Source organism: Ovis canadensis, chromosome 1, assembly GCF_042477335.2.
Source record: "Ovis canadensis isolate MfBH-ARS-UI-01 breed Bighorn chromosome 1, ARS-UI_OviCan_v2, whole genome shotgun sequence".
Lineage (NCBI taxonomy): Eukaryota > Metazoa > Chordata > Mammalia > Artiodactyla > Bovidae > Ovis > Ovis canadensis.
Genome location: NC_091245.1, coordinates 38633827 through 38660274, shown reverse-complemented (window position 1 = coordinate 38660274; position 26448 = coordinate 38633827). Strand labels below are relative to the sequence as shown.

Below are 26448 nucleotides of genomic sequence, written 5' to 3'. Positions count from 1 at the left end.
AACAACTCAGCACTTTTTATTGATCTACCTTCTCTCTGCTAACTTAAAATTCCTCTGAAGGAATATTACAAATGCAGGGTAAAGACTTACTGGGTTTATGTGGAACTTTATTAGTGGAGTTAGTAGTCAAAAGAATAAAAAAGAATCTGGTCTAAATGCGTGCATTTCACCTTCAGAGACAAATTGAATTTAAAATTGTATTGCTTATATTAGAAATTAAGCATAGCTTAATGTTTAGTTAATTCCCATTTCACTTGAAAATCCAAACTCCAAAAGAGTTAAGTAGCTAAATATTTATGTGAGTTCTGTACTATTCATTCATTCAGTCAATGATTTATTCATAGGAGAAACTATCCTAGGCATTGGAAATAGAGCAACTAACTAGATAGATAAGGTCCTTGCACTCATGGAGTTTGGCCTTAAGTAAAGGAGATATATAAACAAGAAATAATACATAAACAAGATAAGTTAGGATTATTTTAAGCAGATTATTTGAGTTGCAAATGGAATAACAAAGTGATGTGATGTTTGAGAGGGAAAGTGAGCCTTTCTAAAACTTGAAAGATAGAAAGGGACTGGTTATGTCCACATCCACAAGCTAAAACAATTGTAATCCGAATGCAGAAATTGAGGGGTGGGAGGAAAGCATGATGTGTTTTGCTGTGCTGTGCGTTTTGCCTATCTTAAACTTGGAATTTTCTCATTGAAATTTGTGGGCAGATTCTTTAGTTTTTAAGTCCCCTTGTGGTCCCCCAAAGACATTCAGTGTTCATAACATTTATTGTTCTGCATTATAATTATTTGCCTGTTTGATTCTCCCTCCAAACATGAGTTCTATGAAGTCAAGAACTCCCTTATTTTGAGTATCTGGTATACTGTATACTCAATAAATGTTTGTCACAGTGAGGAATTACAAGCATATTAAAGGCCAGTCTGTTGTCAAGTGCTTTGGATCCTGTTTTCTCCCACCATTTCAGGAATCTTACATTCTTGTTTATGTGTGCAAACTGTCTCACCTACATTCTTTCCATTAGGAGTTAATCACACTTCAGCCTTTCCAGTCTTAAAAAGCTTCCCAAATCCCCATGTTTTGTCTCCAAATATCTTTCTCCCATTCTCAGCTCTACTCTTCAGAATTTTACTTGCTTCATTTTTTAATGCCTACTACTCTTGAATCTTACTTTTGTCTGTTTTCAGCCTAAAATTATCAGTGATTTGTGCTCAGTTGCTCAGTTGTTTTCAGTTTTCTGTGACCTCATGCACTGTAACCCTCCAGGCTCCTCTGTCCATGGAATTTTCCAGGCAAGAATATTGGGGTGGGTTGCCATTTCCTCCTCCAGGGGATCTTCCCGACCCAGGGACTGAACCCGTGTCTCTTGTGTCTGCTGCATTGCAGGTGAATTCTTTACCACTAGCACCATCTGGTTTGATTAATAATTTTTCCTGTAGCGCTAAAAGGGTAAGAACTTTAAGAGCATACCTATGGTGCTTTATACTTCTACCAATTATTTCAGAAAAAAGGTAAAGAGTTGGTCTATGAAAGCCTTATTTGCAGTAGCCAAGATATGGAAGCAACCTGAGTGTCCATCAACAGATGAATGGGTAGAGAAGCTGTGGTGTGTTTATGTGATGTTGCTGAATTCAGTTGACATTTTTCATTTCTTTCCTCATGTGGTCCCTGAATAGCATTTGATGCTTAACTCTTTAATTCTACTTGTAATTTCTTCCTTTTACTTCCATGTCACTATACTCTCAAGGTTTTCCTTCTGCTTCTTTGTAGGTGACTGATCAGTCTTCTTTGTAGGCTCATCCTCTCTTGGATGACCACAAGATCTTGGAGTTCCTTAAGACTCCTTTGTTTGAATAACACGCAATGAGTAATTAAATGATACTTTAGTTCTCTCATAGTTAATGTCCTTGGCAGTGATTCTCAGCATAGGAAAAATGGTATAGATGCAAGATAGAAAAGAAGAAATAAAAGCCTTGTAGTCTTGAATGTGAATTATCACTATGAAATTAGGTATATTTCATGTTCAAAGCATTCTCCCCTAACTCTTCCAAAGAAGAAACAATGAGTAACCCACAATTAGTGGCCTGGAAAAACATTTTCCACTTTATAAACCACAGCTCCTTGGAGAAATAGCTGATTCCAGGTTTGGAAAGAAAGTGTATAAGAAGAACCTGAAACAAGAAGAGCCTGGAATTAGCAAGAAGCTGTGGAAGACTAGTATGACTGAATCAAAGGGATTATGAGCCAGTTTGAATTGACCTTTTCACTTGTCAAGGATGATGCAATTTGAACACCAATAAAGATAGTAACTGCAAAATATTTAAACCTGTTAATATGTTTGGTCCATTAATTTATAAGTGATGCTTTAAAAAAATTGATCCCTTTTAGAGGAATGTAATGTACCAACTGATTATTTTGAAAACTGGCAGATAATGGAAAAGAATGAAGCATTTATTCTTGCTTCTCATATAATGAATGGCTCACCAGCAAAGCAAATAGTAGATAAGGAAAAGTGCTTTTCATAGAGATATTTCAGCTTATAAATATAGAAACAGTGATAGAATATTACCTTTTGGCAACCCTTAATAAGTTAATGTATTTAGGCATGGATCATCATTATCTGCTAATTGCGCAGAAAGAGAAACAACCACCAAACATTTTCCTCCTGATAGAAGGATACAGTATCGTTTATGTCTTATCCCTGACATTTGTCCTATCTTATGACTTATGTCTTATCTCTGAAATTTGACCAAAGGTCTAGATTAAACTTTCAGTTTATAGAAAACAGAGGAACATGTTAAATGTTACTACAGGGTGCAGTCAGTAAAATCTAGCCTCTGGAAAAATCTAGACAAAAATAATTCAGTTTCTTCTACAAATGCCATAGCGGTGGTAGAAGATGAAAAGACGTCATTGTGATCAACTCAGTACCTGTCTCTTTCTCTCATAGCTACTGCATGCTTCTCTCACAACACAGCGTTGCTTTGAAATGTTCTTGTTTATAGGTATTTCCCTGCCATTAAATGTGTGATGATACCTTTTCCTCTTTTGAATCTTGTCATTTTTAACTTTTGACATTATAAGTATAGTGTGTCTTGATGTGGGTCTCTGAGTTCATCTTTGGAACTCTCTGAATGTCCTAGAACTAGATGTCTGTTTCTTTCCTCAGATTGGAGACATTTTCTGCCATTATTTCTTCACAGTTTTCCATAAGTAGGTTAATGCCACTATACATCCTGCTTTGGAACCTGCTTTTTTTTCATTCAACATGCTGGGTATCTCTTTCTGCACTAATAAATACTGCTGTACATTTTCATTTTGGGGATTCTGATATGTATTTGTCTTATTAGTATGTCTTAATTAGCCCAGTACTGATGAACATATTTCTTTATAATTCTTTATACCTATTTCCTAATATAAACAATGTCATGAGTTTCTTTGAACACATGCATTTGTACATATGTGTGGTTCTTTCCTTAGACTAGAGATGGGGTTGTTAGGTCAAAGAGTATGTTCATTTAAAATTTCTGTATTACCCTACCACCTTCCAGAAAATTTAGACCTATTTTCATTGCCCCAGTATTTGATTAGGGGGGTTTTATTATACTTGAAGTCCTGTTCATCTGCTGTCAGCAAGCACTAGCCTTCAGGTAAAGTAATTCCCAATCTTTTTTTCTTTTTTTAAAATTCATTTTTAATTGGAGGATAATTATTTTACAATATTGTGTTGGTTTCTGCCATATAACAACATGAATTAGCCATAATCTATTTTTTCTTTTCTTTTGAAGCCCTCTATTTTGATGCTTTTTCTTGAATTATTTCTCATCTCTGTATTGGCAGCAGGTACTGCTGCCAGCAGCAGTGTAACATGCAACTGGGCTTACGTCAGTTGATTGTAGAGTAATCTGTGATTTTCTCATAGTAGCTATCTAATACTGTTATACCTACCATATTGCCATATTGTTTTTTGAACATAATGTAGAATATTATACCTCTTAAAACCTTGATCACATTTATACAAAAAGCCGTTTTTATAAATGTCATCCTATAAGATAATATTAGAACTGTCTTTTAATTTCTTAATAATGTTTCTATCCTCACTTGTTTATTTCTCAGAAGCCTCTTTTAGAGGAAATAACTTGCATTTTGAAGTCTGACTGAACTGTATTCTGATTTTAGCTTTGCCACTTGGTTGTATGTGAAAATCTCTTAACGTTTTTGGGCCTCAATTCATCTGTAAAGTGGGGGTATATTTGATTGCTGTGTGTTTGAATGATTACTCTAAGGTCAAATCCAACATTGTATGTAAAAATAGCATAGTGTCTCTAGAGCAAATGCTGATAATTCAGTATTTGTTCATTTGTTTCTTTGGTAGTGTGTAGTAGTGATCCATAGTGTTTTCAGATACGTTCACTATCATGTGTACTATTGCTTTCACAGAAACCTTCTCTACATATACCCTCAGAGTCTTAATTTTGCCAACCGTCAAGGTTCTGCCAGAAACATAACAGTGAAAGTCCAGTTTATGTATGGGGAGGATCCTAGCAATGCTATGCCGGTAAGAAATGTTCTTTACAATTTCTGTTCTTCATATGTGGTTCAAATAGACTTTTCTTTGTGGGGGGAGGGGTGGTATCACTTGTTTGGCAGGTTTAAAATGGAAATTAATATGATCTTGTAAACTGTATTTCTGACTTCATTACTTCCTATACAGGTAGTAATGAGTTTACTAGAAGTCTTGTTTATTGAGGACTTGGTATATGCTAGGCACTTCCAGAGATACAAAGATGAATAAGACTTATAATCTAGAGGATATAAGAACAATGCATGAGATTCAAAAATAGTGAACTTCAGAAGAGGGCCAGATCAGAATCACCTAGGGTGCTCTTAACAGAGCACAGGTAGCTCTTCTCTTTGCTTGCATCTGTGATTCTGATTCCCCTCCTTCAGAATAAAAGGGCAGGTAAGGGAGGTGGAAAGTGGTGGGCAGTAAATGGGGGCTGAAAATGCTTTCCCGATAATTCTAATTTATATGTTTCTTCTCACCTTGGTTGAGAACCTCTGGCAATAGTTCTCAACTTCGGCTGCATTTTACACTCACACAGGAAGCTTTTAAAAGTGCTAGTGCCCAGACTGAATCTCATTCTAATTACACTGTAAACTCTGGGGAGGGATACCAGGCAGATACCATTATTTTTTAAATCCCCCCAAGGGATTACAGCTTCCCTGGTAGCTCAGACAGTAAAGAATCTGTCTGCAATCTTGGAGACCTGGGTTTGATCCCTAGGTCGGGAAGATCCGCTGGAGAAGGAAAGGCAATCCACTCCAGTATTCTTGCCTGGAGAATTCTGTATACAGAGGAGCCTGGCTGGCTACAGTCAATGGAGTCGCAAAGAGTTAGGCACCACTGAGGGACTAACACTTTTAAGGGATTAAATTTTTCAGCCAATACTGAGAACCCAAGGCATGTGCTAATTATTAGAAGATTGACAATATATAGGGCTTCAAAGGCCTAGATGTTCAGAGGAAGGAGAGGATGCCTCAGAAGTAGTTAAAATGTTATAGCAGTGGGTCTGGACCGTGGGGAAAGGAAGACAGTTCACACTGGAGAATGTTCTTCAGCAGAGGTAGAATGGTGAGTTGCCAGTGAGCTCGAACACGCAAGATAAGTCAGAGATAGTAGACTGAGGCCAGACTGGGGAGGGTCTTGACTGCCCACATGGTCATTGAGGACTTATGGGACACTAATAAATGCAAGTTCCATGAAAGCAGATTTTTAACTTACAGAGTGGGAGCATACCTATCACCTGTAGATAGATGTTCATCCTCTGAGAGAACTTTTGTGGATTAAAAATGAGCTAAGAACAGGTGCATTATTGCAGTTTTATTTTGGCCTTCTATATGAGTGGTTTGAATCAAGTTCTTTTGATTTTCTACTTACTAAGAAAACTAGTTTCATTTCCACTGTAGCCTCAATTTCATCAGCATTTATAGATCTTGATAACAGCAAGCACAAATTATTCATCTTTGTATTCTTCTATGGCAGCTTTTTCAGGTCTTTGCATATAATGCATCCTGAGCAAATATTTCAATAAACGTAGAATTTACTCTTGAGGTTTGGAATGAGCATTTCATGCTTTTAACTAGCTCTTCATTTCTGCTGAAGGACTGAATATACCGTCATTGTTGATGAAAAGAAACTGGACTGTGAAAATAGATGCTTTATTATCCTATATGTGAATGGTCATATGAATTTGAGCTTATGACAGATGTAGTGTATGTAAAATAATCTGTTTTTATTTTTTGCCTAACAAACTCTTCCTTGTCTTAGCATATATATGGCCTCCTCTGCAGCGCCCCAGTTGCATCCAGCCATATTGGTGGTTAGACCACTCTTTCTTTTGGTGCTGCCATAGTGTCTTCTCACTTCTTTTACAGGCTGCTTCATTGATGATTATATGTTTATTTCTTTACCTTGTCCACTAGACTGTGAGCTCCTTGAGGGCAGGGACCATATCTTACTCATATCTGTATCTTGATGCCTGTCATAGTGCTTGACATAATTGATGCTCAGTTCATGTTGATGAATGATTACAAATACATGTTAAATGGTCAAAGGAACACTTTCCACTTTATTTCATGCATGTTATGAAAATAAATTACTTTGTGTAAAACAGTAGCTTCTCAGAGGGGAAAAACGTACTGCATTCCATTCACTTGTGTATTATTAATGTTATGAAACTATGATGCTTTTATGTTTATATGAGTGGCTGGTTTGAAAGAATATATAACCAGACATTTGCTTATTTTTGTGTTTGCTTATTTTTTTAAATGACTGTTAAAACGGGTCTTAAGATAAATTTTGGTCAAATAACATTGATATGATAAAATCATAAATTTCATAATTCTGGCACTGAAGCAACATTTTTATTAAAACATAGTAAGATATTCTTAGAAAATTTTTGCAATTAGACATATCTAGGAGAGTCATAATTATTGTACTTTTACATACTCTTAAAAGGACCTGCAAAAAGAAACATAGATATCTGTTATTATGTTCTTTTTATTTAAGGATGGTGCCAGTTAACCCCTTCTCATGAGGAGTAAACTTTGAGTCGTTTTTACCACTTGTGTGATAGAAATGTGATGACCTGTCCACATACCTATTCATGCATGTGTAGAATGACTGGCCAGACTTAAAGGTTTAATTTGTGACTAGATAACATTGTAAGTGTACCACATTGGAATCATAGCTGTGACCTTGACATCAATAAGACATTTATCTAATCAGCTGCCCTAATTAACCATAGCATGGTTGGGTAGAATTCACGAGACGGATATATATAAGACTGAATTATTTTACCTCAAAAATGTCACTAAAACTTTTAGAAACATCCAGTCTCTAAAAGTGGTAATTTTTTATTTATGTGGTGGATTAAAAAAAGCAGAAGTAAGAATAGAAGACTGGAGCTCCTCTTTCATTGTAGAGTAGCTTACAGTAAGGATACAGAGCTTGACCAAAATTGGGATATTTTAATATAAATAATTTATATTTGACATTTAGAATGACTGTTGTTTTAGTAGAGAAGCCACTGATTTGTATAGTAGGTATAAGTCACCATTCTAGGATCGTACTCTTATATAAATTCCAAATTATGTACTACAGCTAGATTTTAAAATGAATTCTTTACCTTCTTCAAGAAAAAGGAAAGAAATGAATGCCCAATAGATATAATGGATAGAAACTTTCTGAATGTTTGAATGTCAGATGGGTGTGTAGTTGAAAAGAAATTTACAGTTAAGCAATTGAACTTATAGGCACATGTTCTTCATTGGGCTGATTTTGCCCATTGTTCTCAGTTATTAAATCAGACCAATTCTTACATAGATATGAAACATCTAGCATTTATTACAACAAAGTTTCAACATGCTGTTATTTGTTACAGGTAATCTTTGGTAAATCTAGCTGTTCAGAATTTTCAAAGGAAGCCTATACAGCCGTAGTATATCATAACAGGTACTGAATTCAAATATTTCTTTCAAAGTTACTCACTTCTCAGTGGCATTGTTAGCTCTCACATTAGTGTGTTTACTGAATGCTTTGCTGCACTGAATGTGCAAATTCAAGACAGCCAACATCAGAGTTTTAAATTTCAACCTGTAGATATACATTCTCTCCACAGACATCTGAAAGTTAAGACTTTAAATACAAAACATCTTTTCTGTCAAATTCTCTGATCCTTTCATTTTTATTATATTATTGATTACCATTGTGGCCTCTGGTCTTTTGGTCTCTTGCTGTTGTTTTCACCTACACTTTGTAGTTTTACTTAAATCTTTACTAAACTTGCACCCAAGTGCAACATCCAGTAAATTCCAATAAATCTTTGCCTTGGGTGACTTTCCATTTTAGTTCTTTGGAAAATTGATTGTTAACTCGGGATAACGTAATTTCTGCTTTCTTTCTCCTCCTCCTTTCTGTTCCTCCTCCTCTACCTTCTCCTCCTCCTCCTCTTCTATCATCCCCACCTCTTCCCCTCCCTCACCTTCCCCTGCTCCTACCCTGACCCCTCCTTTTTTCCCTTATTATTGGATGCTGTTGGAGAAAAATCAAAATTGTGCCCATTGCGGCCGTCACAGATTATTGTTATTTTATCACATGATGAGGCTACGGTATTTTACCTTCTCTTGGCCCCACTACTCTTTGGTAAATTTTGTTGGCATCACTTTTTTGCCCTCTCTCCTGTTTGGCAGTGGCTGTTTTAAGCTTTTCTTCCCCTTCCTTTGGCTCCTACCTCTTTTCCGTTTGCTACTCTTAGTGTTCCTGCCTTACAAAGTCGATTGAGACCGTCTAACTTGATATCTGTGAACTTCTGTGCTTTTCATCCCGGATTATCTCTGTGTGTGTCTGCCTTTCCTCTGTTATGAAGCTGGTAATGGTCCACTCCCTCCCTCAGTGTGGATCTTTTCATCTTTGCTCTCAAAGGATCTTATCCAGCCTCTTCAGAGTGTGACTCCATCAGTGATTCCTTTTCTTAACATCATCGGCCTTCTGCCCCATTGGCTCCGTCTCTTATCGCCACGAAATTTGCTTCTTATGTACTTACAAACACAGAAGTCTTTATTCACTGCTGTTACGTAGCATGGCTTTCCCTTACCCTCCCTAAAGCTTTCTTCTTTCTTACCTTTATTTATGGCCCTCTCTCGGTTTACTTTTTTCCCATAATAATTATTCTCATTTTTCTTTAAAACATACACCTTCGACGCAAAACACTAAAGTTTTCCCTTTAACCTTCTTTTTCTATAGTATTCTCTGCCTAAGTAATCTTGTATGTAGTCCAGAATCACCTTCAATGAAACCGCTACTACTCTACCTTAATGTGGCTTGTTCTCACTCTTTATTTTCCGTCCTAACCTTCTTTCTGAGGTATAGACATGCATTTTCAGATCTTTTAGGTGTATTCATTTGAATGCCTGCTTCCTTCTTAATTTCCATGTGTTTATTCTTGACTCTCTTCCTAAACCAATCTCTCCCTGTTTTTATTAACGGTACCACCATTTTTCCAGTTGCTCTGACTCAGAACGTAAACCATTCTTAACTTCCTTCTTAATGTCTCTAATCCAGTCATCTTTTACATCTTAATGTTTATATTTCTGCTCCATTACAAACATATCCTGTGCTGTCCTGTTTCTGGGCCTTTCTCAGATCTTTTTTTCTTTTATAATACTAATTCCCTCTATTTATTGAACTACTCATAGTTTAAGGCCCATATCATGTATCTCTTCCTAGAGACAGTTCCTTGATCCAAAACTTGAAATCTGTTCAGCTCTTCTCTTGAAGCACTTAACCTTATATGCTCTATACCAGGGGTCAGCAAACTTTTCTAAAAAGGATCAAATAGTATATATTTTAGAACTTGTGCACCATCTGCTCTTTTGCAACTGCTCAGCCCTGTTGTTGTGCAAAAGTACCCATGCACAGTAAGTTGCAAGTAAACGGGCATGGTTGTCTGCCAATAAAAATTTTAATGGACTCTGAAACTTAAATTTCATTCAATATTTTAAGTGAAATATTATTTGTTTGAATTTTTAACCACTTAAAAATATAAAAATCATTTTTTAGTTTATAGGCTGTACAAAACCAAGTGATGAACTGGATTTGGCCTGTGGCCATAGTTTGCCAACCCCTGCTTTATAGCATAGCTGTTGATATATGTTTGTCTTACTTATACTTCTGCTAAATATATATTTTTTGAGGGTTTTTAAAAAAACATTCATCTTTAAAACCACCGTAAAAGTCACACAGTGCTTTTTAGCCTAATGGTGGGTAAATAAAAATACTTATTGATGAATAACTCTTAGATGTTTAATTTTCTGTAAAAGCCTTCACATACTGATTTCAGGAAAGAAATGAACTGAAACACTAAATACCAGGAAACATGGAGAAAGAAGGTTTTAATTTCAGTTTGTGGCTGAGTCTTTATTTTGTTGCTCTCAGCATTAGTAGAATTAAAATGATAGAGTCAAACACGACTAGGAAATACAACTCTCTCGTAATTCAGTGGTGATCAGTAAGTAAGACGATCTATAGCATCCTATATTCACTGAAGTCATCAAATTATCAAACGGCAAGCATGAACTATCTCTCTTATGGGTATTAAAAACTTTATGCCCCTTACCTGTTAGCATTTTTGAAGCTTATTTGAGATGGAAGAATATTTGACGTATTTAGCATCAGAGGAAAATCCCTACTTGGTGGGATGGCTTTCACTTTAAAGATAATTGGAGCCATACAGTTTGGATGTATTTTCATTGTAGATAACTCTGAGAGCTACTAACCAAATATGGAAGGTTGGGATACTAAGGTTCTCTCTCTTTTAACTCTATATCATAAATAGCAATCATGATGCTATTTATGATATACCATAGAAATGCATATGCTTATACCGTAGAAATGCCCATAGGGCCACTCTCAATAAATATTGAGATGCAAGTTCTATTGGTTTGATCAAATGTGATATTTGTTGTATTCCTATAGTAGCTGTGTGCACTTTCAAGCAGTGGGACACATGCAATTGTGGGTGTTCTCTGATGTTTTTTTTCTGTTCTTTTTTCTCTTTTCCTTTTTTTTTTTAAGCTGTCAGTCAATAACTAGTCCATGTTTTTGGTAACATTATTTCTTTAGCAATGGGATAATAAATACAAGATATTCTGTAGAGAGCCCATCTTGATACCAGATTGTCTAAACATATCTTTTTTCTTTTTTTAAAAAACAGAAGGATAAACAAATTAGTCTTAATATAAAGCTGTACTCCTATAAAAGAAAAATGTTTTTCTATGGTATGGTTATGAGATATACTATAAAAAACTTATTTTTCTATGTAATACATATCTAGATTGGTTATAAATATAGAAAGCCTTGCCCTAGTTCCTCTCCAATACAGTTTCCAATCTAATGAAGATCTCAGCATCAAGGTGGTGATTATTAATGAATTTTCAAATAGTAGGATTACTCAACCCATTAATGAAAATGGGATGAGAAATTTAGGAAACAGTGACAGCTCCCTCATCTGGAAGTGTAGGAGTTAGTTACTTAGAGTTTGGAAATAAAAATACTTTGGACTAGAAGAAAAATTAAGCACGAATCATGAAATTAATTTAAAAATTACTCAGGTGTACAAATGCAGTAATTATTTATTTTGAACACATTATTGATTATTGATCTGTTTTGTTTTGTTTTTTGTATGAAGGTCTCCTGATTTTCATGAAGAAATCAAGGTTAAACTCCCTGCTACTTTAACTGACCATCATCACTTGCTTTTTACTTTTTATCATGTTAGTTGTCAACAAAAACAAAATACTCCTCTTGAAACTCCTGTTGGATACACAGTAAGTATATTTTTGTTAAATATTTAGCTCTTTGATCATAAAAATAATTACAATATTTAAGATATACTTTGTGTCCATTATTATTTGAGGATTCCTTATCTGATTCTCCACACTGGTTAGGAAGGGTAATCATAACAAGAAAATGCTCATTAATATAGTTGACTAATGTCATTAATTAACTAACATGTTTAAACACTTAGGTGTTGGTCCTGATTATTGTATATTTATCCAACATTACTGTGTAAATATAACAGTTTTAAGGGTTTTTCAGAAGAAAATGGTTTGAATGTAACATAACTAAAAGAGACCTCTGGTAATTAAAACCCCTTTCAATTGCCTTAGTTAAAGCAATTAAAACCCGTGAGTATTTTTTTTAAATCATTGCTTTTGAATTATAAACCTAAGATGAATACATCATGCTATGCTATGATACATGCTATGCTATGATACATCAATACACTATGCTAATCACAGTTTTGTCAGAAAGGCGTGCCTTCACCCAAAAGAGAAAAACTAACATTTGATTCATATTTTTTGTCTTCAGTTTATGACATGAATTTTGCTAAATGTTAGAAAATAAGTTTGTCATACTCTTTAGTTTTATTTTCAACATTTATGTCTAATCATATCTTTCTTTCCCTCTTTACACTGGCACATTACCCCAGTTTAAAATTGATTCACTTTATGGCCTTTTTCTGCTGCCAACTTTCCTTTGCCTAATAAGGACCTACTATAGATTTAAATATTGCATAGTTAGTGTATTACCTACATAATTAAATCCCTCGGTATTTAGTGATGTGAGACGAATTTGGCTTTTACCATGTTCTTGAAACAGATTTTTGAAGTAATATTAATAACAAACACTTAAATTAATGTTATTTCTTTTTTATTTAAAAGTGGATACCAATGCTTCAGAATGGACGATTGAAGACTGGGCAGTTTTGCCTACCAGTCTCACTGGAAAAACCACCACAGGCGTATTCTGTACTCTCTCCTGAGGTCAGTATCTCTCATGTTGAAATTCTCCAGATTCAGTGAAATGAGTTTTTCATTACAAAGGTGGTTTTCTCAAACTTCTATCTCTAAGTATATATATAGTGAAGTACTATTATTTTCTCCTATAATTAAAATTACTCTATAGAATACTCTGAAGCATTTATACGTTGTTGATTTTTTTCCCTAATCTCATACACCTTTGAAAGGCAGTGGTGTAGTATGGTTTCCAAGACTTCACTGCTCAGTTATGTGACCTCAGGTAAGTTTCTTACTCTGCTAAACTGTTGAAGTCCTAGCTCCCAGTGTGATAGCTTTTGGAGATGGGGGCCTTTGGGAGGTAATTAGGTTAGATGAGGTCATGAGGGTGGGGCCTCATGCTTGGTTAGTACTCTGTAAGAAGAGACACTAGAGAGCTTTCTCTCTCTCAGCTGTGTGAAGAGACAGTAAGAGGTGGTCATCTAAGCTAGGAAGGGGTTCTCACCAGAAACTGACTATGGTAGCACCTTGATCTTGGACTTCTAGTATTCAGGCTGTGAGGAAATAAATTTCTGTTACTTAAGTCAACCAGTACATGGTATTTTGTTATGGCAACCTGACTTAAGATGCTCTCTCTCTCCCTGAATTCTCTCATCTGTAAATTGAGGAAAATAAGTAATACCTACAAAAAGGATTGTGTTGATGACTGAATGATTAGTAGCACATAGAACTTGGAATAATGCCAGGCACATGAAGTATACTAAAGAAGTGTCTGCTGCTAAGTCACTTCAGTCATGTCCGACTCTGTGCGACCCCATAGACGGCAGCCCACCAGGCTCCCCCGTCCCTGGGATTCTCCAGGCAAGAGTCCTGGAGTGGGGTGCCATTGCCTTCTCTGAGCTCTTACTTTAGCATGCATCAAAATCACCTGGAGTATTTGTAGTATTACTGGTTGTTTAAACTTAGCCCTAGAGTTTCTTATTCGTAAGGTCTGGGCTGGGGTTTGATTATTTTCATTTCTTACAGGTGCCCAAATGATATTTATGCTACAAACTGTTTTTGAAGAAGTTTGTGTTCACAGGTTACTTGGGTGTCCTATTTTTTAAAGTTGAAAATGAGTATTTTGCATTTTAAGAGCTAGTGCTGTTTCTTGCATTGAGTAGTTACAATATACTCCACCAGCTTAAAAAAAAAAAAGTTTCAAAGCCTGTATTATTTACCTCAGTAAAGATACCACATTTCTTACCTACATTAATTACCAACACTAATTCAATTAGTGTTGAATTGTAATAGAAAACTGACTTTATTTGGTTTTATTTTCTTCATATAATAAAAATAAGAAACCATGGGAAAGAAAGCCTATCTGCCTATTTTGTTGTTGTTGAGACATTCTATTTTTTTCATTTGTTTCAAGGATGTTTGTAATTGTTTGTGTAGCCTTTTTTTCCCTGATGGCTGCTTTAAACTCCTGTCAGATCTGTCCAGTATCTGTGTCATCTAACTATTGATGTCTGTTGATTGTCTTTTCTCATTTCAGTAGAAATTGTTCTGGTTCTTGATACGATGTGTGATTTTTTTTGTTACATCCTAAACATTTTGGGCATTATGCTGTGACTCTAGAGCTCATGTTAGTCTGTGTTTTAGCAGTAGTGAGAAGTCCTGTTGCCAGGTGGAGGGAAAGATTCACACTCCGCACTCTGCATGGGGCTTCCCAGGTGGTGCTAGTGGTAAAGAACCCACTTGCCAATACAGGAGACATAAAAGATGTGGGTTTGATCCTTGGGTCAGGAAGATCCCCTGGAAGTGGGCATGGCAACCCACTCTAGTATTCTTTCCTGGAGAATCCCATGGACAAAGGAGACTGTTGGACTGTAGTCCATAGCGTTGCAAAGAGTCAGACATGGAGGTGGAATGGGGCTGCGGTTTGTTTTCTTGGCTTTTGCCAGATTAGGGCAATTGTTGGGTTTGGCTAGAGGGAGCAGACTTTTTGTCTTTTCCTTTTAGCATTTCTGGGTTACCAGCTTCTCTAGCAAACTAGTCCAGGATACATGAGAGAAAAATAAAACTCAGGAAACACTGCCTTGTAGTTCCTTTGATCCTGAGGTCCCTAGCACATCTGCCGCCTCCTTTCCCCTTTTAGTCTCTATGTTTCTTTTTTCAAGTATCATGTTCAGCGTTTTTAGCTGTACTTACCAGGAAGAATAGAGAGAACTGATGTAGTGTCTTTTAAAAATAATTTTTTGTGATATGATTTTAATTAACACTCCAAGCAATTTATGTCAGAAAAAAATGTTTCCTAATCCTTAAAACAACAGACTTCCTTTGCTTATGAATATTTTAAAGCCAAATTAAAATATGAGTTTTTAATATAAAGAAAATAGGATATTATAAACCAATAAGATATTATAGTTGTGAATTTATTGGCATTAAAAGAGATTCACAATGGGATAGGTGAAAAGCAGGTTTCAAAATATGTTTGATATCACCTATGTGAGGGTGTATATAAAAATATATATGTGTAGGGAAGATTTGGAATGATATAAAGGGATATGTTTCTAGGAAGCTAGAATTTTGAAGGCATATTTTCTGCTTTTTGCTCCTTGAGCCTTTTACTTCTCTTGTAGGAAACATTGATTTTGTAATAAGAACAAAATATACGTTTTACATTTGTTTGTAGTGCATAAAATATATTTCCATAGTATTTTTTCTTATTGAGATATTGTAATTTTTGTTTCATAATTCGTAGTTGTTTCAGCATTCATAATCAACTTAAGCATCTGTGATCACTGTATTCAATGTCTTATAGGTTCCCCTACCTGGCATGAAATGGGTAGATAATCACAAAGGTGTTTTTAATGTTGAAGTTGTTGCTGTTTCATCTATCCATACTCAAGTAAGTGGTTTTTTAATAATTTTTATGATCACATTTCACTTAAATGAATTGAACTTAAATCAGTTTTTTCTGTTACGACATTTGAAACTATATATCAGTTTAAAATGTATAGGTTTAGAAGTAACTTTTTAAAGGAATCAACAAAATATCATTTAATGTCAACAAAAGCAAATATTTTCCTTTTCAGAATGTTATTGACTTCATTTTGAGCAATTAAGTGATTTTTTTCCCCCTAAGTTTCTAGAACATAGCAGGATAATTAGAGTTGAAAAATGATTTTCCAGTTCATTTTATTTCTCATAGACTTAGATACTTCAAATGGAAAAGGTCCTTGGGGATCTCCATATTTTTCTCTATATCTCTGGAATGTGCAAAGGTCTTCTGAAAGACTTTGTATTTACTCATTCTGTAACTGGAACGCTTTTCCTCTGACATTCATTTGACTTCTCTTTATAAAGAGAAGCCTTTGCACGTGACTCTTAAGCATAGCAGCTCCATCACTCTGGATCGTCTTAACACTGCACTCATTACTGCCTGTTATTTTCACTTGCATGCTTTTGTGCTTTTGCTTTGTCTCACTCTTTCTTTCTCTCTCTCCATGTGCATATATATTCATTCATATCCTTTGTTTATGTTCTTTCTCCCATTATATTGTAAGCTCCATGTGGTCAGGGATGTTGTTACCTGTGAAAGAGTGAGCCTTCCTTTCAAGGACTTTACAGTGAAATAGAAGGAAATGCGAAAATAATCATAATACAGTAAAGCTAGTATTATGTTAGATATATGAACTAAATTTTTTCAAGTACAGAAAGTTGTCAGTTTTACTGGGAACTGAGTTACTGCATTGGTGAGTAGATATTTATCATATATAGAAGAGAAGGTAGACAGTGCAGTTGATGTAAAGCAAGTGCAGGACTTCCCTGGTGGCACAGGGGATAAGAATCTTCCTGCCAGTGCAAGGGACACAGTCTTCCCTGGCAGGAAGATTCCACATGCCAGCTAAGCTGGTGTGCCACAACTACTGAAGCTTGTGCACCTAGAGCCTGGCTGTGCAGCAAGAGAGGCCACTGCAATGAGAAGCCCCCCTCTTGCCAAAACTAGCGAAGGTGTGTCCACAGCAATGAAGACCCAGTGCAGCCAAAAATAAACAGATAAAGCAAGGGCAGGTAATCTGTTGTGAATGCAATTTAAAGTACATGGAAAATCATGATACATGAACATAGAAGACCAGGCTGATAAAAGATTATGAACAACCTTAAATGCCACAGAATTTAGGGTGGACGGTGATTTCTAACTTAAAAGTAAACATGAGAGAAGTAAATGTAGGAGCGTACCAAGGGAGTGAAATTATGGGACCATAAGGAGTTTAATTTTGAGTTTGAAGTGCCTGTGCACTTCAGATGAAGATGTCCCGTAGGCACTTGTGATGAATGAGTTTAGGATTGGGAGGTAACAAAATAAATGTGATAGCTGAAACTGTGCTAGTGAATATGATTTTCCAGGGAGAAAATGTAGAGTGAGAAGAGGTGGATGTTTAAAATAGAATATGTGGGTTGTCCAACTTGAAAGGGTATGCAGAGGTTTCCAAGGCTACCTTCAACTTCTGTGATTTTCTCACAGAACTCACAGGACTCAGTGGAGAGTATAATCACAGCTATGATTTATTTTAGTGAAAGACATAAAGCAAAATCAGATAAGGGGAAAGAGGTTCAGTCTGGAGGAAATAGGACATAGGCTTTTAAGAGTTTTCTCCTAGTGGAGTCATGCAGGGCAAGTTGAAACAGCATATGTGAAATGTCTACCAGGGAAGCTCAGTTCCCAGAGTTTTAACCATAGGCTTGTCTCATAGACACTGCCTAACACAACCAAAATGCTAGATTCATAGAACGAAAGCAGGTATAAAGCATAAACTGTATTGCTTGCACAAACAATTTAGGTGTAGTGAGCATTTGCCTGTCAGTGTAAACCCTCCTAATATCCAAGTTCCTGATGCCAGCCAAAGGCCAACCTTGAAATCAGGCCTTTGAAATGATAGCAGTCTTAAGCTTGCTATGTTACCTCTTCTCTGCACAGTGAGATAGAGAAAAGTAAGAAGACAGAGTGTCTCTATATTATATTTTAAAACAACAGCAAAAAAGGTAGTGTATATATCTTATTTAGCTTTCCACAGGTAGATCCTAGTAAAATAATGCCCCAGTGGAGCTTTTACTTTTCTGTTACTAGATATGTCCTGTGTTTGCTATAGGACTTACTCTTGAGAAGGTTGGCATTATAGTACACTTTGAAACACATTCCTTCCCGTAATAAAATTATTTTTAGTATCACATGGTATCTTCTTAAGTGTACAAACGCATTTTGCATTTTTGCTTTGAATCCTATAATCATTGTTAGTTTTCTCTTTTTTGTAGTGTTGGTAATGTATCTTTTACTTCCAACTTTGTTTTTAGGGAGGCAGATACATGTGTTGTCTTCAATGTAACGAAGGATTTCAGGCAAAATATTTCATATAGATGATTTTGAATCTATAGAAGTAGAGGAAGAATAGACTGGAAGGGTGTAATGTGTAGCATCCTGACAGTCTCAGCTATGACTGAAGCTCAAAAGTTTATAAATTTTACAGCTATGTAATATATGCATCATGTACTATAATCTTTTTTAAAATGCTCAATTGAAGACAGTAAGTGTTTTTTTATGATGTTTCATAACTTCATTTGTATCTCTTTGAAATTGACCAAAATTTATATAGAGTTCAATATAATTATTTTTATTCATTTAAAACATATCAAATTAAAACAATATTAAGATTTTAAATGTAAAGCTGCTTAGCATTACTACTTTTTCTTAAAGTTTGTTTTCACTGTTAACTAACTAAAAGTCTCCCCGGAGTTTTAGTAGACTTTTTCTCACATCTCATTGGTCATAATGATAGCATGTGGTCATCTAATAGATATGAAGAAAGCTCAAAGAGCAGGCACATTACTGCTTTAAATAAAGATTGTGGTTCTGTCAGTGCAGAAGGAGGTTAGAAAATAGCAGTTAGGATTTAGTCAGGAGATGGAAACTGCCAATAATGGAATGGAGAAAATCTGTAAATAAATAATTGTTAACTAGGTTAAAGGTGACTCACTCTGTAAATGGGTTAAAAGAGAATCTGTAACAGAGAGCAGTTACAGAGTGATAAGGGAGGAAGGAACTTGGAAACCTAGAGTAAGATTTGAAGGGTGAGAGTCAGACCCCCGGAGAGGGACACCGCTGCCACAGTCACATTGCGCCTGCGGTGCTGTGGTTGGAGGATACTGGATAGATGGACCTGCAGTGGAACCGGAGAGCCACGCTGCTGCCCACGACCCTCGCCTCTGAGCCATAGCTTGCGCATCCACTCGCCACCACCAGGAAAGCAAACAGGGAGAAGACTCCCTTCCAACTCCTCAAGCCTGGCAAGACGGTTTTCCATACCCTCTGTTGTCAGAGCCTAACACAAGCCATCTGACAAAGGACAAATGTAGTTTGAAGAGGCTAGGTCCAGGATTGCAAAATGTGTAAAAGGTGGGCTGAGGGGTTGGATGGAGCTAAGAGGTAATAAATTAATAATGGGCACAGGTAGGTTACTAACACACCTGTCATAATAATTGAACTCTCTAACAATAAGGCAGACTCACAACTGGAAAAAAATGCTGATATCAATAGGTTTTTTTTTTTTGAGTAATCAATAGTATTTGAAGTAGCTACATTATAATAACAGATAAGAATAGAATACTGTAATTGGAAACAATGTGTATACTAATGTGTACTCTTTTGTGTTATCAATTAATATGAGATACCAGAGGTCCATAGTTAGAGTCTTTACAAAGCTAAGATTGTTTAGTGCCTCTGTTCCTTCTTTGTTTTAGGATCCTTATCTTGATAAGTTCTTTGCTCTGGTAAATGCTCTGGATGAACACATGTTCCCAGTCCGAATTGGAGACATGCGGATCATGGAAAATAATTTAGAAAATGAATTGAAGAGCAGTATTTCAGCATTGAATTCATCTCAGTTGGAACCAGTGGTCCGATTTCTTCATCTCCTGCTTGATAAACTGATACTTTTAGTTGTTAGACCTCCTGTCATTGCTGGCCAAATAGGTAATTTACCTATGTTTACGGAATCATGAAATTTATCATTTGACATTTCTAACTTTTACAGACATAGAACCATGATTCCTATTTGCTGTCTCTGTAAGGACTGTGTTTGATTTGGGCGGGGGCTGAGGGGACGTTGTTACTTACTTGTTTCTAATGCTGGAAAATAATAACTTTCTTTGTTTCTTTAAAGTGTGCCATATAGACCTCTATTCAAATTATGAAAACAAATATTCACTCACCAAATATTTATTAGGCACTTAATATGTACTGTACACTGATGGGCACTGACCAAGGCATGGTTCTTGATTTTATGGATCTCATAGACTAGTTAAGAAAACATGCAACAGATAAATCATTTGTGTTTGTGTACAGGACTTATATAATCTATATTTTCACTCATTTGCAGTCCTCTATGTACTATTAGCTGATATTTTCTTCAGGAACTCAAAATCTCTATCTTCTTTTTCTTGTGACTTGTTCTGGAAGGAAAAATATTCTTGTTTCCTGCCTTTTCCCCAAGATTCATTCCTTTGCTTTTGCTTACTGTGTCCACCCAAATCCTGCAAAGTAAAGAAGCTTGTAAGAAATTTCAGGTAACTTGTTACAGAAATTTTGAATTAAGAGGTGGCACCAAGGAGAGGAGTATTCAACTCCTTGAGATGTTTTTATGATGACTTGTAAGTAGAGGTAAATTTTAGGTTGAGCATTTAAAGGTGAGTAAGAGTCTGACAGGTAATAATTAGCCCTGAGAGATGAAACAGTATATGTATAGTGTACAAGGGCTTCCCTGATAGCTCAGCTGGTAAAGAATCCGCCTGCAATGCGGGAGGCCTGGGTTCAATCCCTGGGTTGGGAAGATCCCCTGGAGAAGGGAATGGCAACCTACTCCAGTATTCTGGCCTGGAGAATTTCATGGATAGTGTACAAGGGCTTCCCTTGTGGCTCAGCTGGTAAAAGAACTGCCTGCAATGTGGGAGACCTGGGTTCGATCCCTAGGTTGGGAAAATTCCCCTGGAGAAGGGAAAGGCTACCCACTCCAGTGTTTGGACCTGGAGAATCCCCATGGACAGAGGTGCCTGGCAGGCTACAGTCCATGGGGTCACAAAGAGTCGGACATGACTGAGTGACTAAGCACAGCATGCTTTATTTATATTAGTGTATGAAATCTTTACAACTCTAGATATAGGTATAAATTTCATGATTTCATGAATAAAATGGTGAGCATATGCTTAAAAATTTGCCTAAGGATTCACACCCAAGCGATCCCACTCTTTCTTACTATTCTGAAGAAATGTTCACTGGTGAAATTAGCAAGAATAACTTTGGTCAAAGAGTCATATGCTTTGAGAATCTGTATAGAGGTGCAGAAGCGTTCAATTAGTGAAGCATGCTTGTAAGTAAAAAAATGAAGGTGAATAGATCATTCTTACTTAGGAGACAATCACTGCTTCCTTTGGAAAGGAACTAAAAATTGTTTCAGATTCTAATACATTTATAGTAAAAAGTTCAGGACTTTCATGCTTTATAAATTTCTAGTATGACATAAAAACAAGGTTTGCTGAGAAGGGAGTAAAGTGGACCTAATTTTGAGAAGGATGGTTTGTAGCAGCTATGGTGTGCTGTGCTTAGTTGCTTAGTCATGTCTGACTCTTTGTGACCCCATGGACTGTAGCCCGCCAGGCTCCTCTGTCCATGAGGATTCTCCAGGCAAGAAAACTGGAGTGGGTTGCCATCCCCTCCTCCAAAATAGCTACGATAAAGAAAAGGAAAAGGAGTCATCCGGAAACACAGGTGGGATTTCTAAAGCCTGCTGGGTTTCCCTGTCTCTCTAGTCTCTGTTCCTCTAGTCTCTCTTCTGGTACAGTATGTATAGATTAATCTTCCCAGTGACCACTCCGTCTGAGTATTCCACTTTTAGGAAAACTTGATTGGCCTCATTATCTGTTCATAAACTCCTGTCTCGATGAAATAAATCATAAAATGTGACGCTTTCAGAATAGCTGTTTAGGTTATCCATTTATTCCCTGTGCTATCAGAATTTTCCAGCTTTTGCAAGTTATATACTGACTTGCATGGCTGAGTAGGTATTACTTAGCTTGGCATTTAATGTGTAGTGAACTTAACTCATCCTGGTTTTCTACCCTTTTGTCCTTCTAATCCTTTTACAGATTCTGTTTTCAGTTAAGTAGCTTATCAGCTCTATTCATGTTAATATTTTAATAATCTACTTTTGTTGTTAATTTTTATTTTTTAAGCAAAAGTAATGTGCTTAATGTATGATATTTAGTTTCTTAGCATCATCTTTAAAATGAGAAGTTACTTCTCAAAGGTTCTAACAAGATAGATTTTTTTCTTATCATATACTTTGTATTATTTTACAAAATGGTGGGTACCTGTTTGATGATTTTTTTTTTTGTAGTAAGCAAGACCAGGTAATTTTAGATCTGTAAAATTAGATTTTTCTCATTTTGTTGAGAAAAATATTTTTGACCCAGTTAATACAATATCATAAATAGATACCATGAAATTAATGTCAAATATCATCTTAAACACTTACTGTGTGTAGTCATACTTAATGTATGCAGTGGAGGTAAAACTTTGATGTTTTTATAACTTACAGTCGAAAAATGTTAGTGCAAAAAATATTTTCTTCCTTCTTAAAAGTTAATTTAGGTCAAGCATCATTTGAAGCTATGGCATCAATTATAAATCGGCTTCACAAAAACTTGGAAGGAAATCATGACCAGCATGGCAGAAACAGCCTTCTTGCATCATATATCTATTATGTTTTTCGGTTGCCAAATACTTACCCGAATTCACCATCACCAGGTATTTTATTCTTTTTTACTATGAAACTATCTTGCATAGATTATGTATTTATTGTTTATAAGCAGGATTGAAATAATCTTGAAGTGCATAGTCTGATGTGTTTATTCAACAACAAACATTTGTTGAATGCCTGCTGAGTGCCATGGACTATGCTAGCTACAGGAGTTAAAGGGATAAATAGGTTACATTTTAAAGCATCATTATTTGTACAGCTTCCTTTAATTTGAATTAGAGAGATCTTAGTTGAATTAAGTTTTGGAAATGAACCTTGAAAATAACTTCTGTTTCTGGAAGCATTTCTCATTTCCTGTTAAGATAAATAGAATGTTATATTTGTCATATAGAGTGTTATTGGACATTAAAGAAGAAACATGGTGGCTCAGTAGTTTCCTGATAACCTTGTGAAACCTGCAGTGATATAAAGGATGATCCTCTAGAAAAGTTTTGATCTCTTCATGGTCAATAAAATAATATAGCCTTTCTGGATACTAGAGCCCAAAGTAGTCACTTACTTGTGTTTTATATGACATTGGTGGTAGTGGTGGTAGGGGGGATATCTGAGTGTTTGAATCACCCTTTAATCATTTAGTTAGTTGGTTAATGATTATGTTGTGCATACTTTTCAACCTGTTTACATATTTGTCTGTAAGAGTCATCATTCATCACTAGTGAAAATGGTAAGTGCCCTTTTTCAGCTATTGTCAGTGTTAACATAAATAATGATGACAAGAAATTCTGACATTCACTCAGAAAACTAGGTATAATAATAATCTAAGTTATAGTGCATTTTATTAATTGCAAAAAGAGAACTGATTGACTCTTGTAATCTTATCTTAATTTCTAAATTTGTCTCTGAGTATAGGTGATTATGGACTATATGTAATGCTGCTCCATTTACTGTTTCAATTAGTACACTGAGAATTTCACAGATTTTGCAAAATGTCTTTTTCACATGCTGACTTGAAGACTATAAATTACTCAGTTGACAAGTGTATGTCATTTGCAAATATGACACTTAGAAAAATTTCATTAAATAAGAAATGGAGTTACAGTTGTTGGGTACTTTATATTTATAGATCCTGGTTGAATAATGGTATCAGGCTTGATTTCAGACAGAAAAGGGATTCTTTGCTTTTTTCATATAACCTGGGCTTTTAGGAGAATTATCTTTATTTGTGTATGTATGTTATAAAGATGCTATTTTGTTATAGTTAAAAATTATCACTGATGAAGATAGAGATATAGCCATAGCTTCATTTAAGATACTGACGGTAAATTGGATCTCCCTCTTAGTGACTGTGTGTCAAGGGGCAGAGCAGGTGTGGGTGGGAAAAAAGGGAAAGATGTTAGCTGGAGCACTTTGGGTCCTAGATACCCTCATATATAAGCGAAATGACATTTGTATATGTTTCTTATTACTTTGTTTTTTATTCCTTGTGTAATACAGAATGTAGAAACATTGAAGAGATAATGGTTGTATTTATAATTCACAGGGCTTTGTCAGCTGCTGTAAAAAATTATCTTTGTATAGCTCTCATGAGGTCTGGAGTGGTTTTCTTGTTTCTATTATTTTCATTTAGAAATAAAAGCAATTTATGACCTTTATGGAATTTTGTAAAGTGGAAGAGACTTTTTCAGGTCCTTTCCCAATTAACTGTTTAATCATGTGCTGTTTTATATACAACTCTAGGTCCTGGGGGTTTGGGAGGATCAGTGCATTATGCCACAATGGCTAGATCCGCTGTGAGACCTGCAAGCCTTAATTTAAATCGTTCTCGGAGCCTTAGTAATAGTAATCCAGATATATCTGGAACTCCCACGTCCCCAGATGATGAAGTACGGTCAATCATCAGCAGTAAGGTAAACTGAAGATATACATCTGTAAATTAGTTTTCAGTTCATGAACAAATGAGAGATATCCAGTTGTTTTACTTTATTCTTAAAATGTATCTGAGTTAGTAATAAGAATTTTAAAATATATTTGAATTAGTAATAAATTTTATGTTTCTCTTCTATCAGTGAACACATAAGTGATGTTTCTATTAATGTGCTTGCTATTACAAACGCGTTTGTGCACTATGCTTAAGAAAATCTGCCAAATTCAAAATTTGTCCAGAACGACTAGTCACATACAACTCACTGTCTGTCTGATCATCATGTGAAAAATGGTTATATTGGTGTTCTACAGGGTTAAGAGACCTGTGACTGCTGTCCAGTGGGACCATATTATTGACTTGAAATATGAGTCTCACTTCTCTAAAAATAGAAATAATAATGATTAACAATTAATTGGTAATAGAGCTATGTTTCACGTGGAAAACTCTATGTAAGGTGCTCCAGGATTAGAAAAATGTGATTTAGTTAATCATGGTTAATGATTATTCCAGACAACAAGGGAGAGGTCAGCCAGTATAAGATCCAGCCGTATTTTATTTAAGCGTCCATCCTTATTACCTCCCCATCACATATACTTAAGGAACAAGTAGTCATTGCCTTACTATAATTAAAGTACAAAAATAACTCGGTTTGAAAATTAAAGTGGAAAAAAAGAGCAGTAAGATTGAGGCCAAGTAATCATATTATGTTGTGTTTTGACCAAACCATCTTAAGTAGATTTTTTGCTATTGGAAAGGAGGAAGACACCATTGTTTATAGAATCATAGCCAACTTTTCTTTGGCATTTAGTCTCTTGATTAGGGTATGAGAAAGAATTAGTAAATGTTCTGCAGTCTCTGTTTAACTCTTAGTCTGAGCTATAATAGACTTTTTGAAAAAAAAAAGATCTGAGTTTGTTTATTATGTGAAATACTTGGATATTGACCAAACACATCAGAATTACTAAAATCTATTCATACAGTTATAGAAATTTGCATTCAAAAATTTCTAATAAACTTTATTACTGCTCATTTTAAAATGCCTTTTAAGTAACTTTAAAGTACTTTCTCACAGACCAAAAATATATTTTTAAAGTAATTTCTGGTCTGTGAGAAAGTGAAAAGAATATTTTGTAGCTTTTTAATTTAAAAAATAAATGTGAATTTCAATATTTTTTTTTAATTTCAATAATTTAAAGATCCAAATAGATGTTACTCTAATTAAACAAACTTCACTTTTTGTGTTGTACAGATGTTTTTACATGAATCCTGCAGAGTAACAATTCCTAATTACTAAAGAGAAAGCTTTTCTCCCCCCACATATCTTTCCATGTCTAGGAAAAGGTTTTTTATCTTTGTCTTCATTCTTGATCTTTTCTCACTGTAATAGAAGTGACACTTAGCATAATTTACTGTAACTGCAGTTCTTCAGTAGAATGAATTTCTTTTGTGAATTATAAGAGGTTTTCCTGTTAAAGCGCTATAGACGCCATTTTCCTCAAGGTTCTACTTTTGAAACACCTTTTAATTTCTATAAGATTTAGCATAGTTCTGGTGTTTTCCTTTAATATGATGTGTTTGATAGATTATCACATCACGATTTAGAACAAAGATGTACATATATTGGAATGATTATTTGCCTTTTTTCAAGTGGTTCATCAAATGGGGCTTAATAATGATGCAAACTTGCTTCTGATATTATGATATATGGAAACGTCTGAGAAAGCCGCTATAAGACTTTGTCTTATGACAGTATAGTTTTGTCCTAATCAAATTTTATTTAAATGTTTTTTCTGTGTTCTTTTTTTTTATTGCAAAATTTTTGATAGCTACCTCCATTTTGGCCTACCCTTTAGTCA

General features: G+C 35.4%; 1 protein-coding gene across 7 annotated transcripts in view; it reads left to right on the top strand.

Annotated features, from left to right (window-relative positions):
- The window catches only part of DOCK7 (dedicator of cytokinesis 7), a 190676-nt gene that overhangs the window by 85945 nt on the left and 78283 nt on the right, over window positions 1-26448 (top strand). For all 7 annotated transcript variants that reach the window (XR_011257554.1, XM_069593013.1, XM_069593007.1 and 4 more), the window contains exons 15-22: window positions 4451-4568; window positions 7957-8027; window positions 11761-11899; window positions 12797-12898; window positions 15678-15764; window positions 19655-19886; window positions 22551-22715; window positions 24406-24575. Coding sequence is in view for 6 of the 7 variants with exons in the window: in XM_069593013.1 (XP_069449114.1) it covers window positions 4451-4568; window positions 7957-8027; window positions 11761-11899; window positions 12797-12898; window positions 15678-15764; window positions 19655-19886; window positions 22551-22715; window positions 24406-24575 (1084 nt within the window). In the remaining variant the exon portion in view is untranslated. The remainder of the gene's footprint in view (window positions 1-4450; window positions 4569-7956; window positions 8028-11760; window positions 11900-12796; window positions 12899-15677; window positions 15765-19654; window positions 19887-22550; window positions 22716-24405; window positions 24576-26448) is intronic.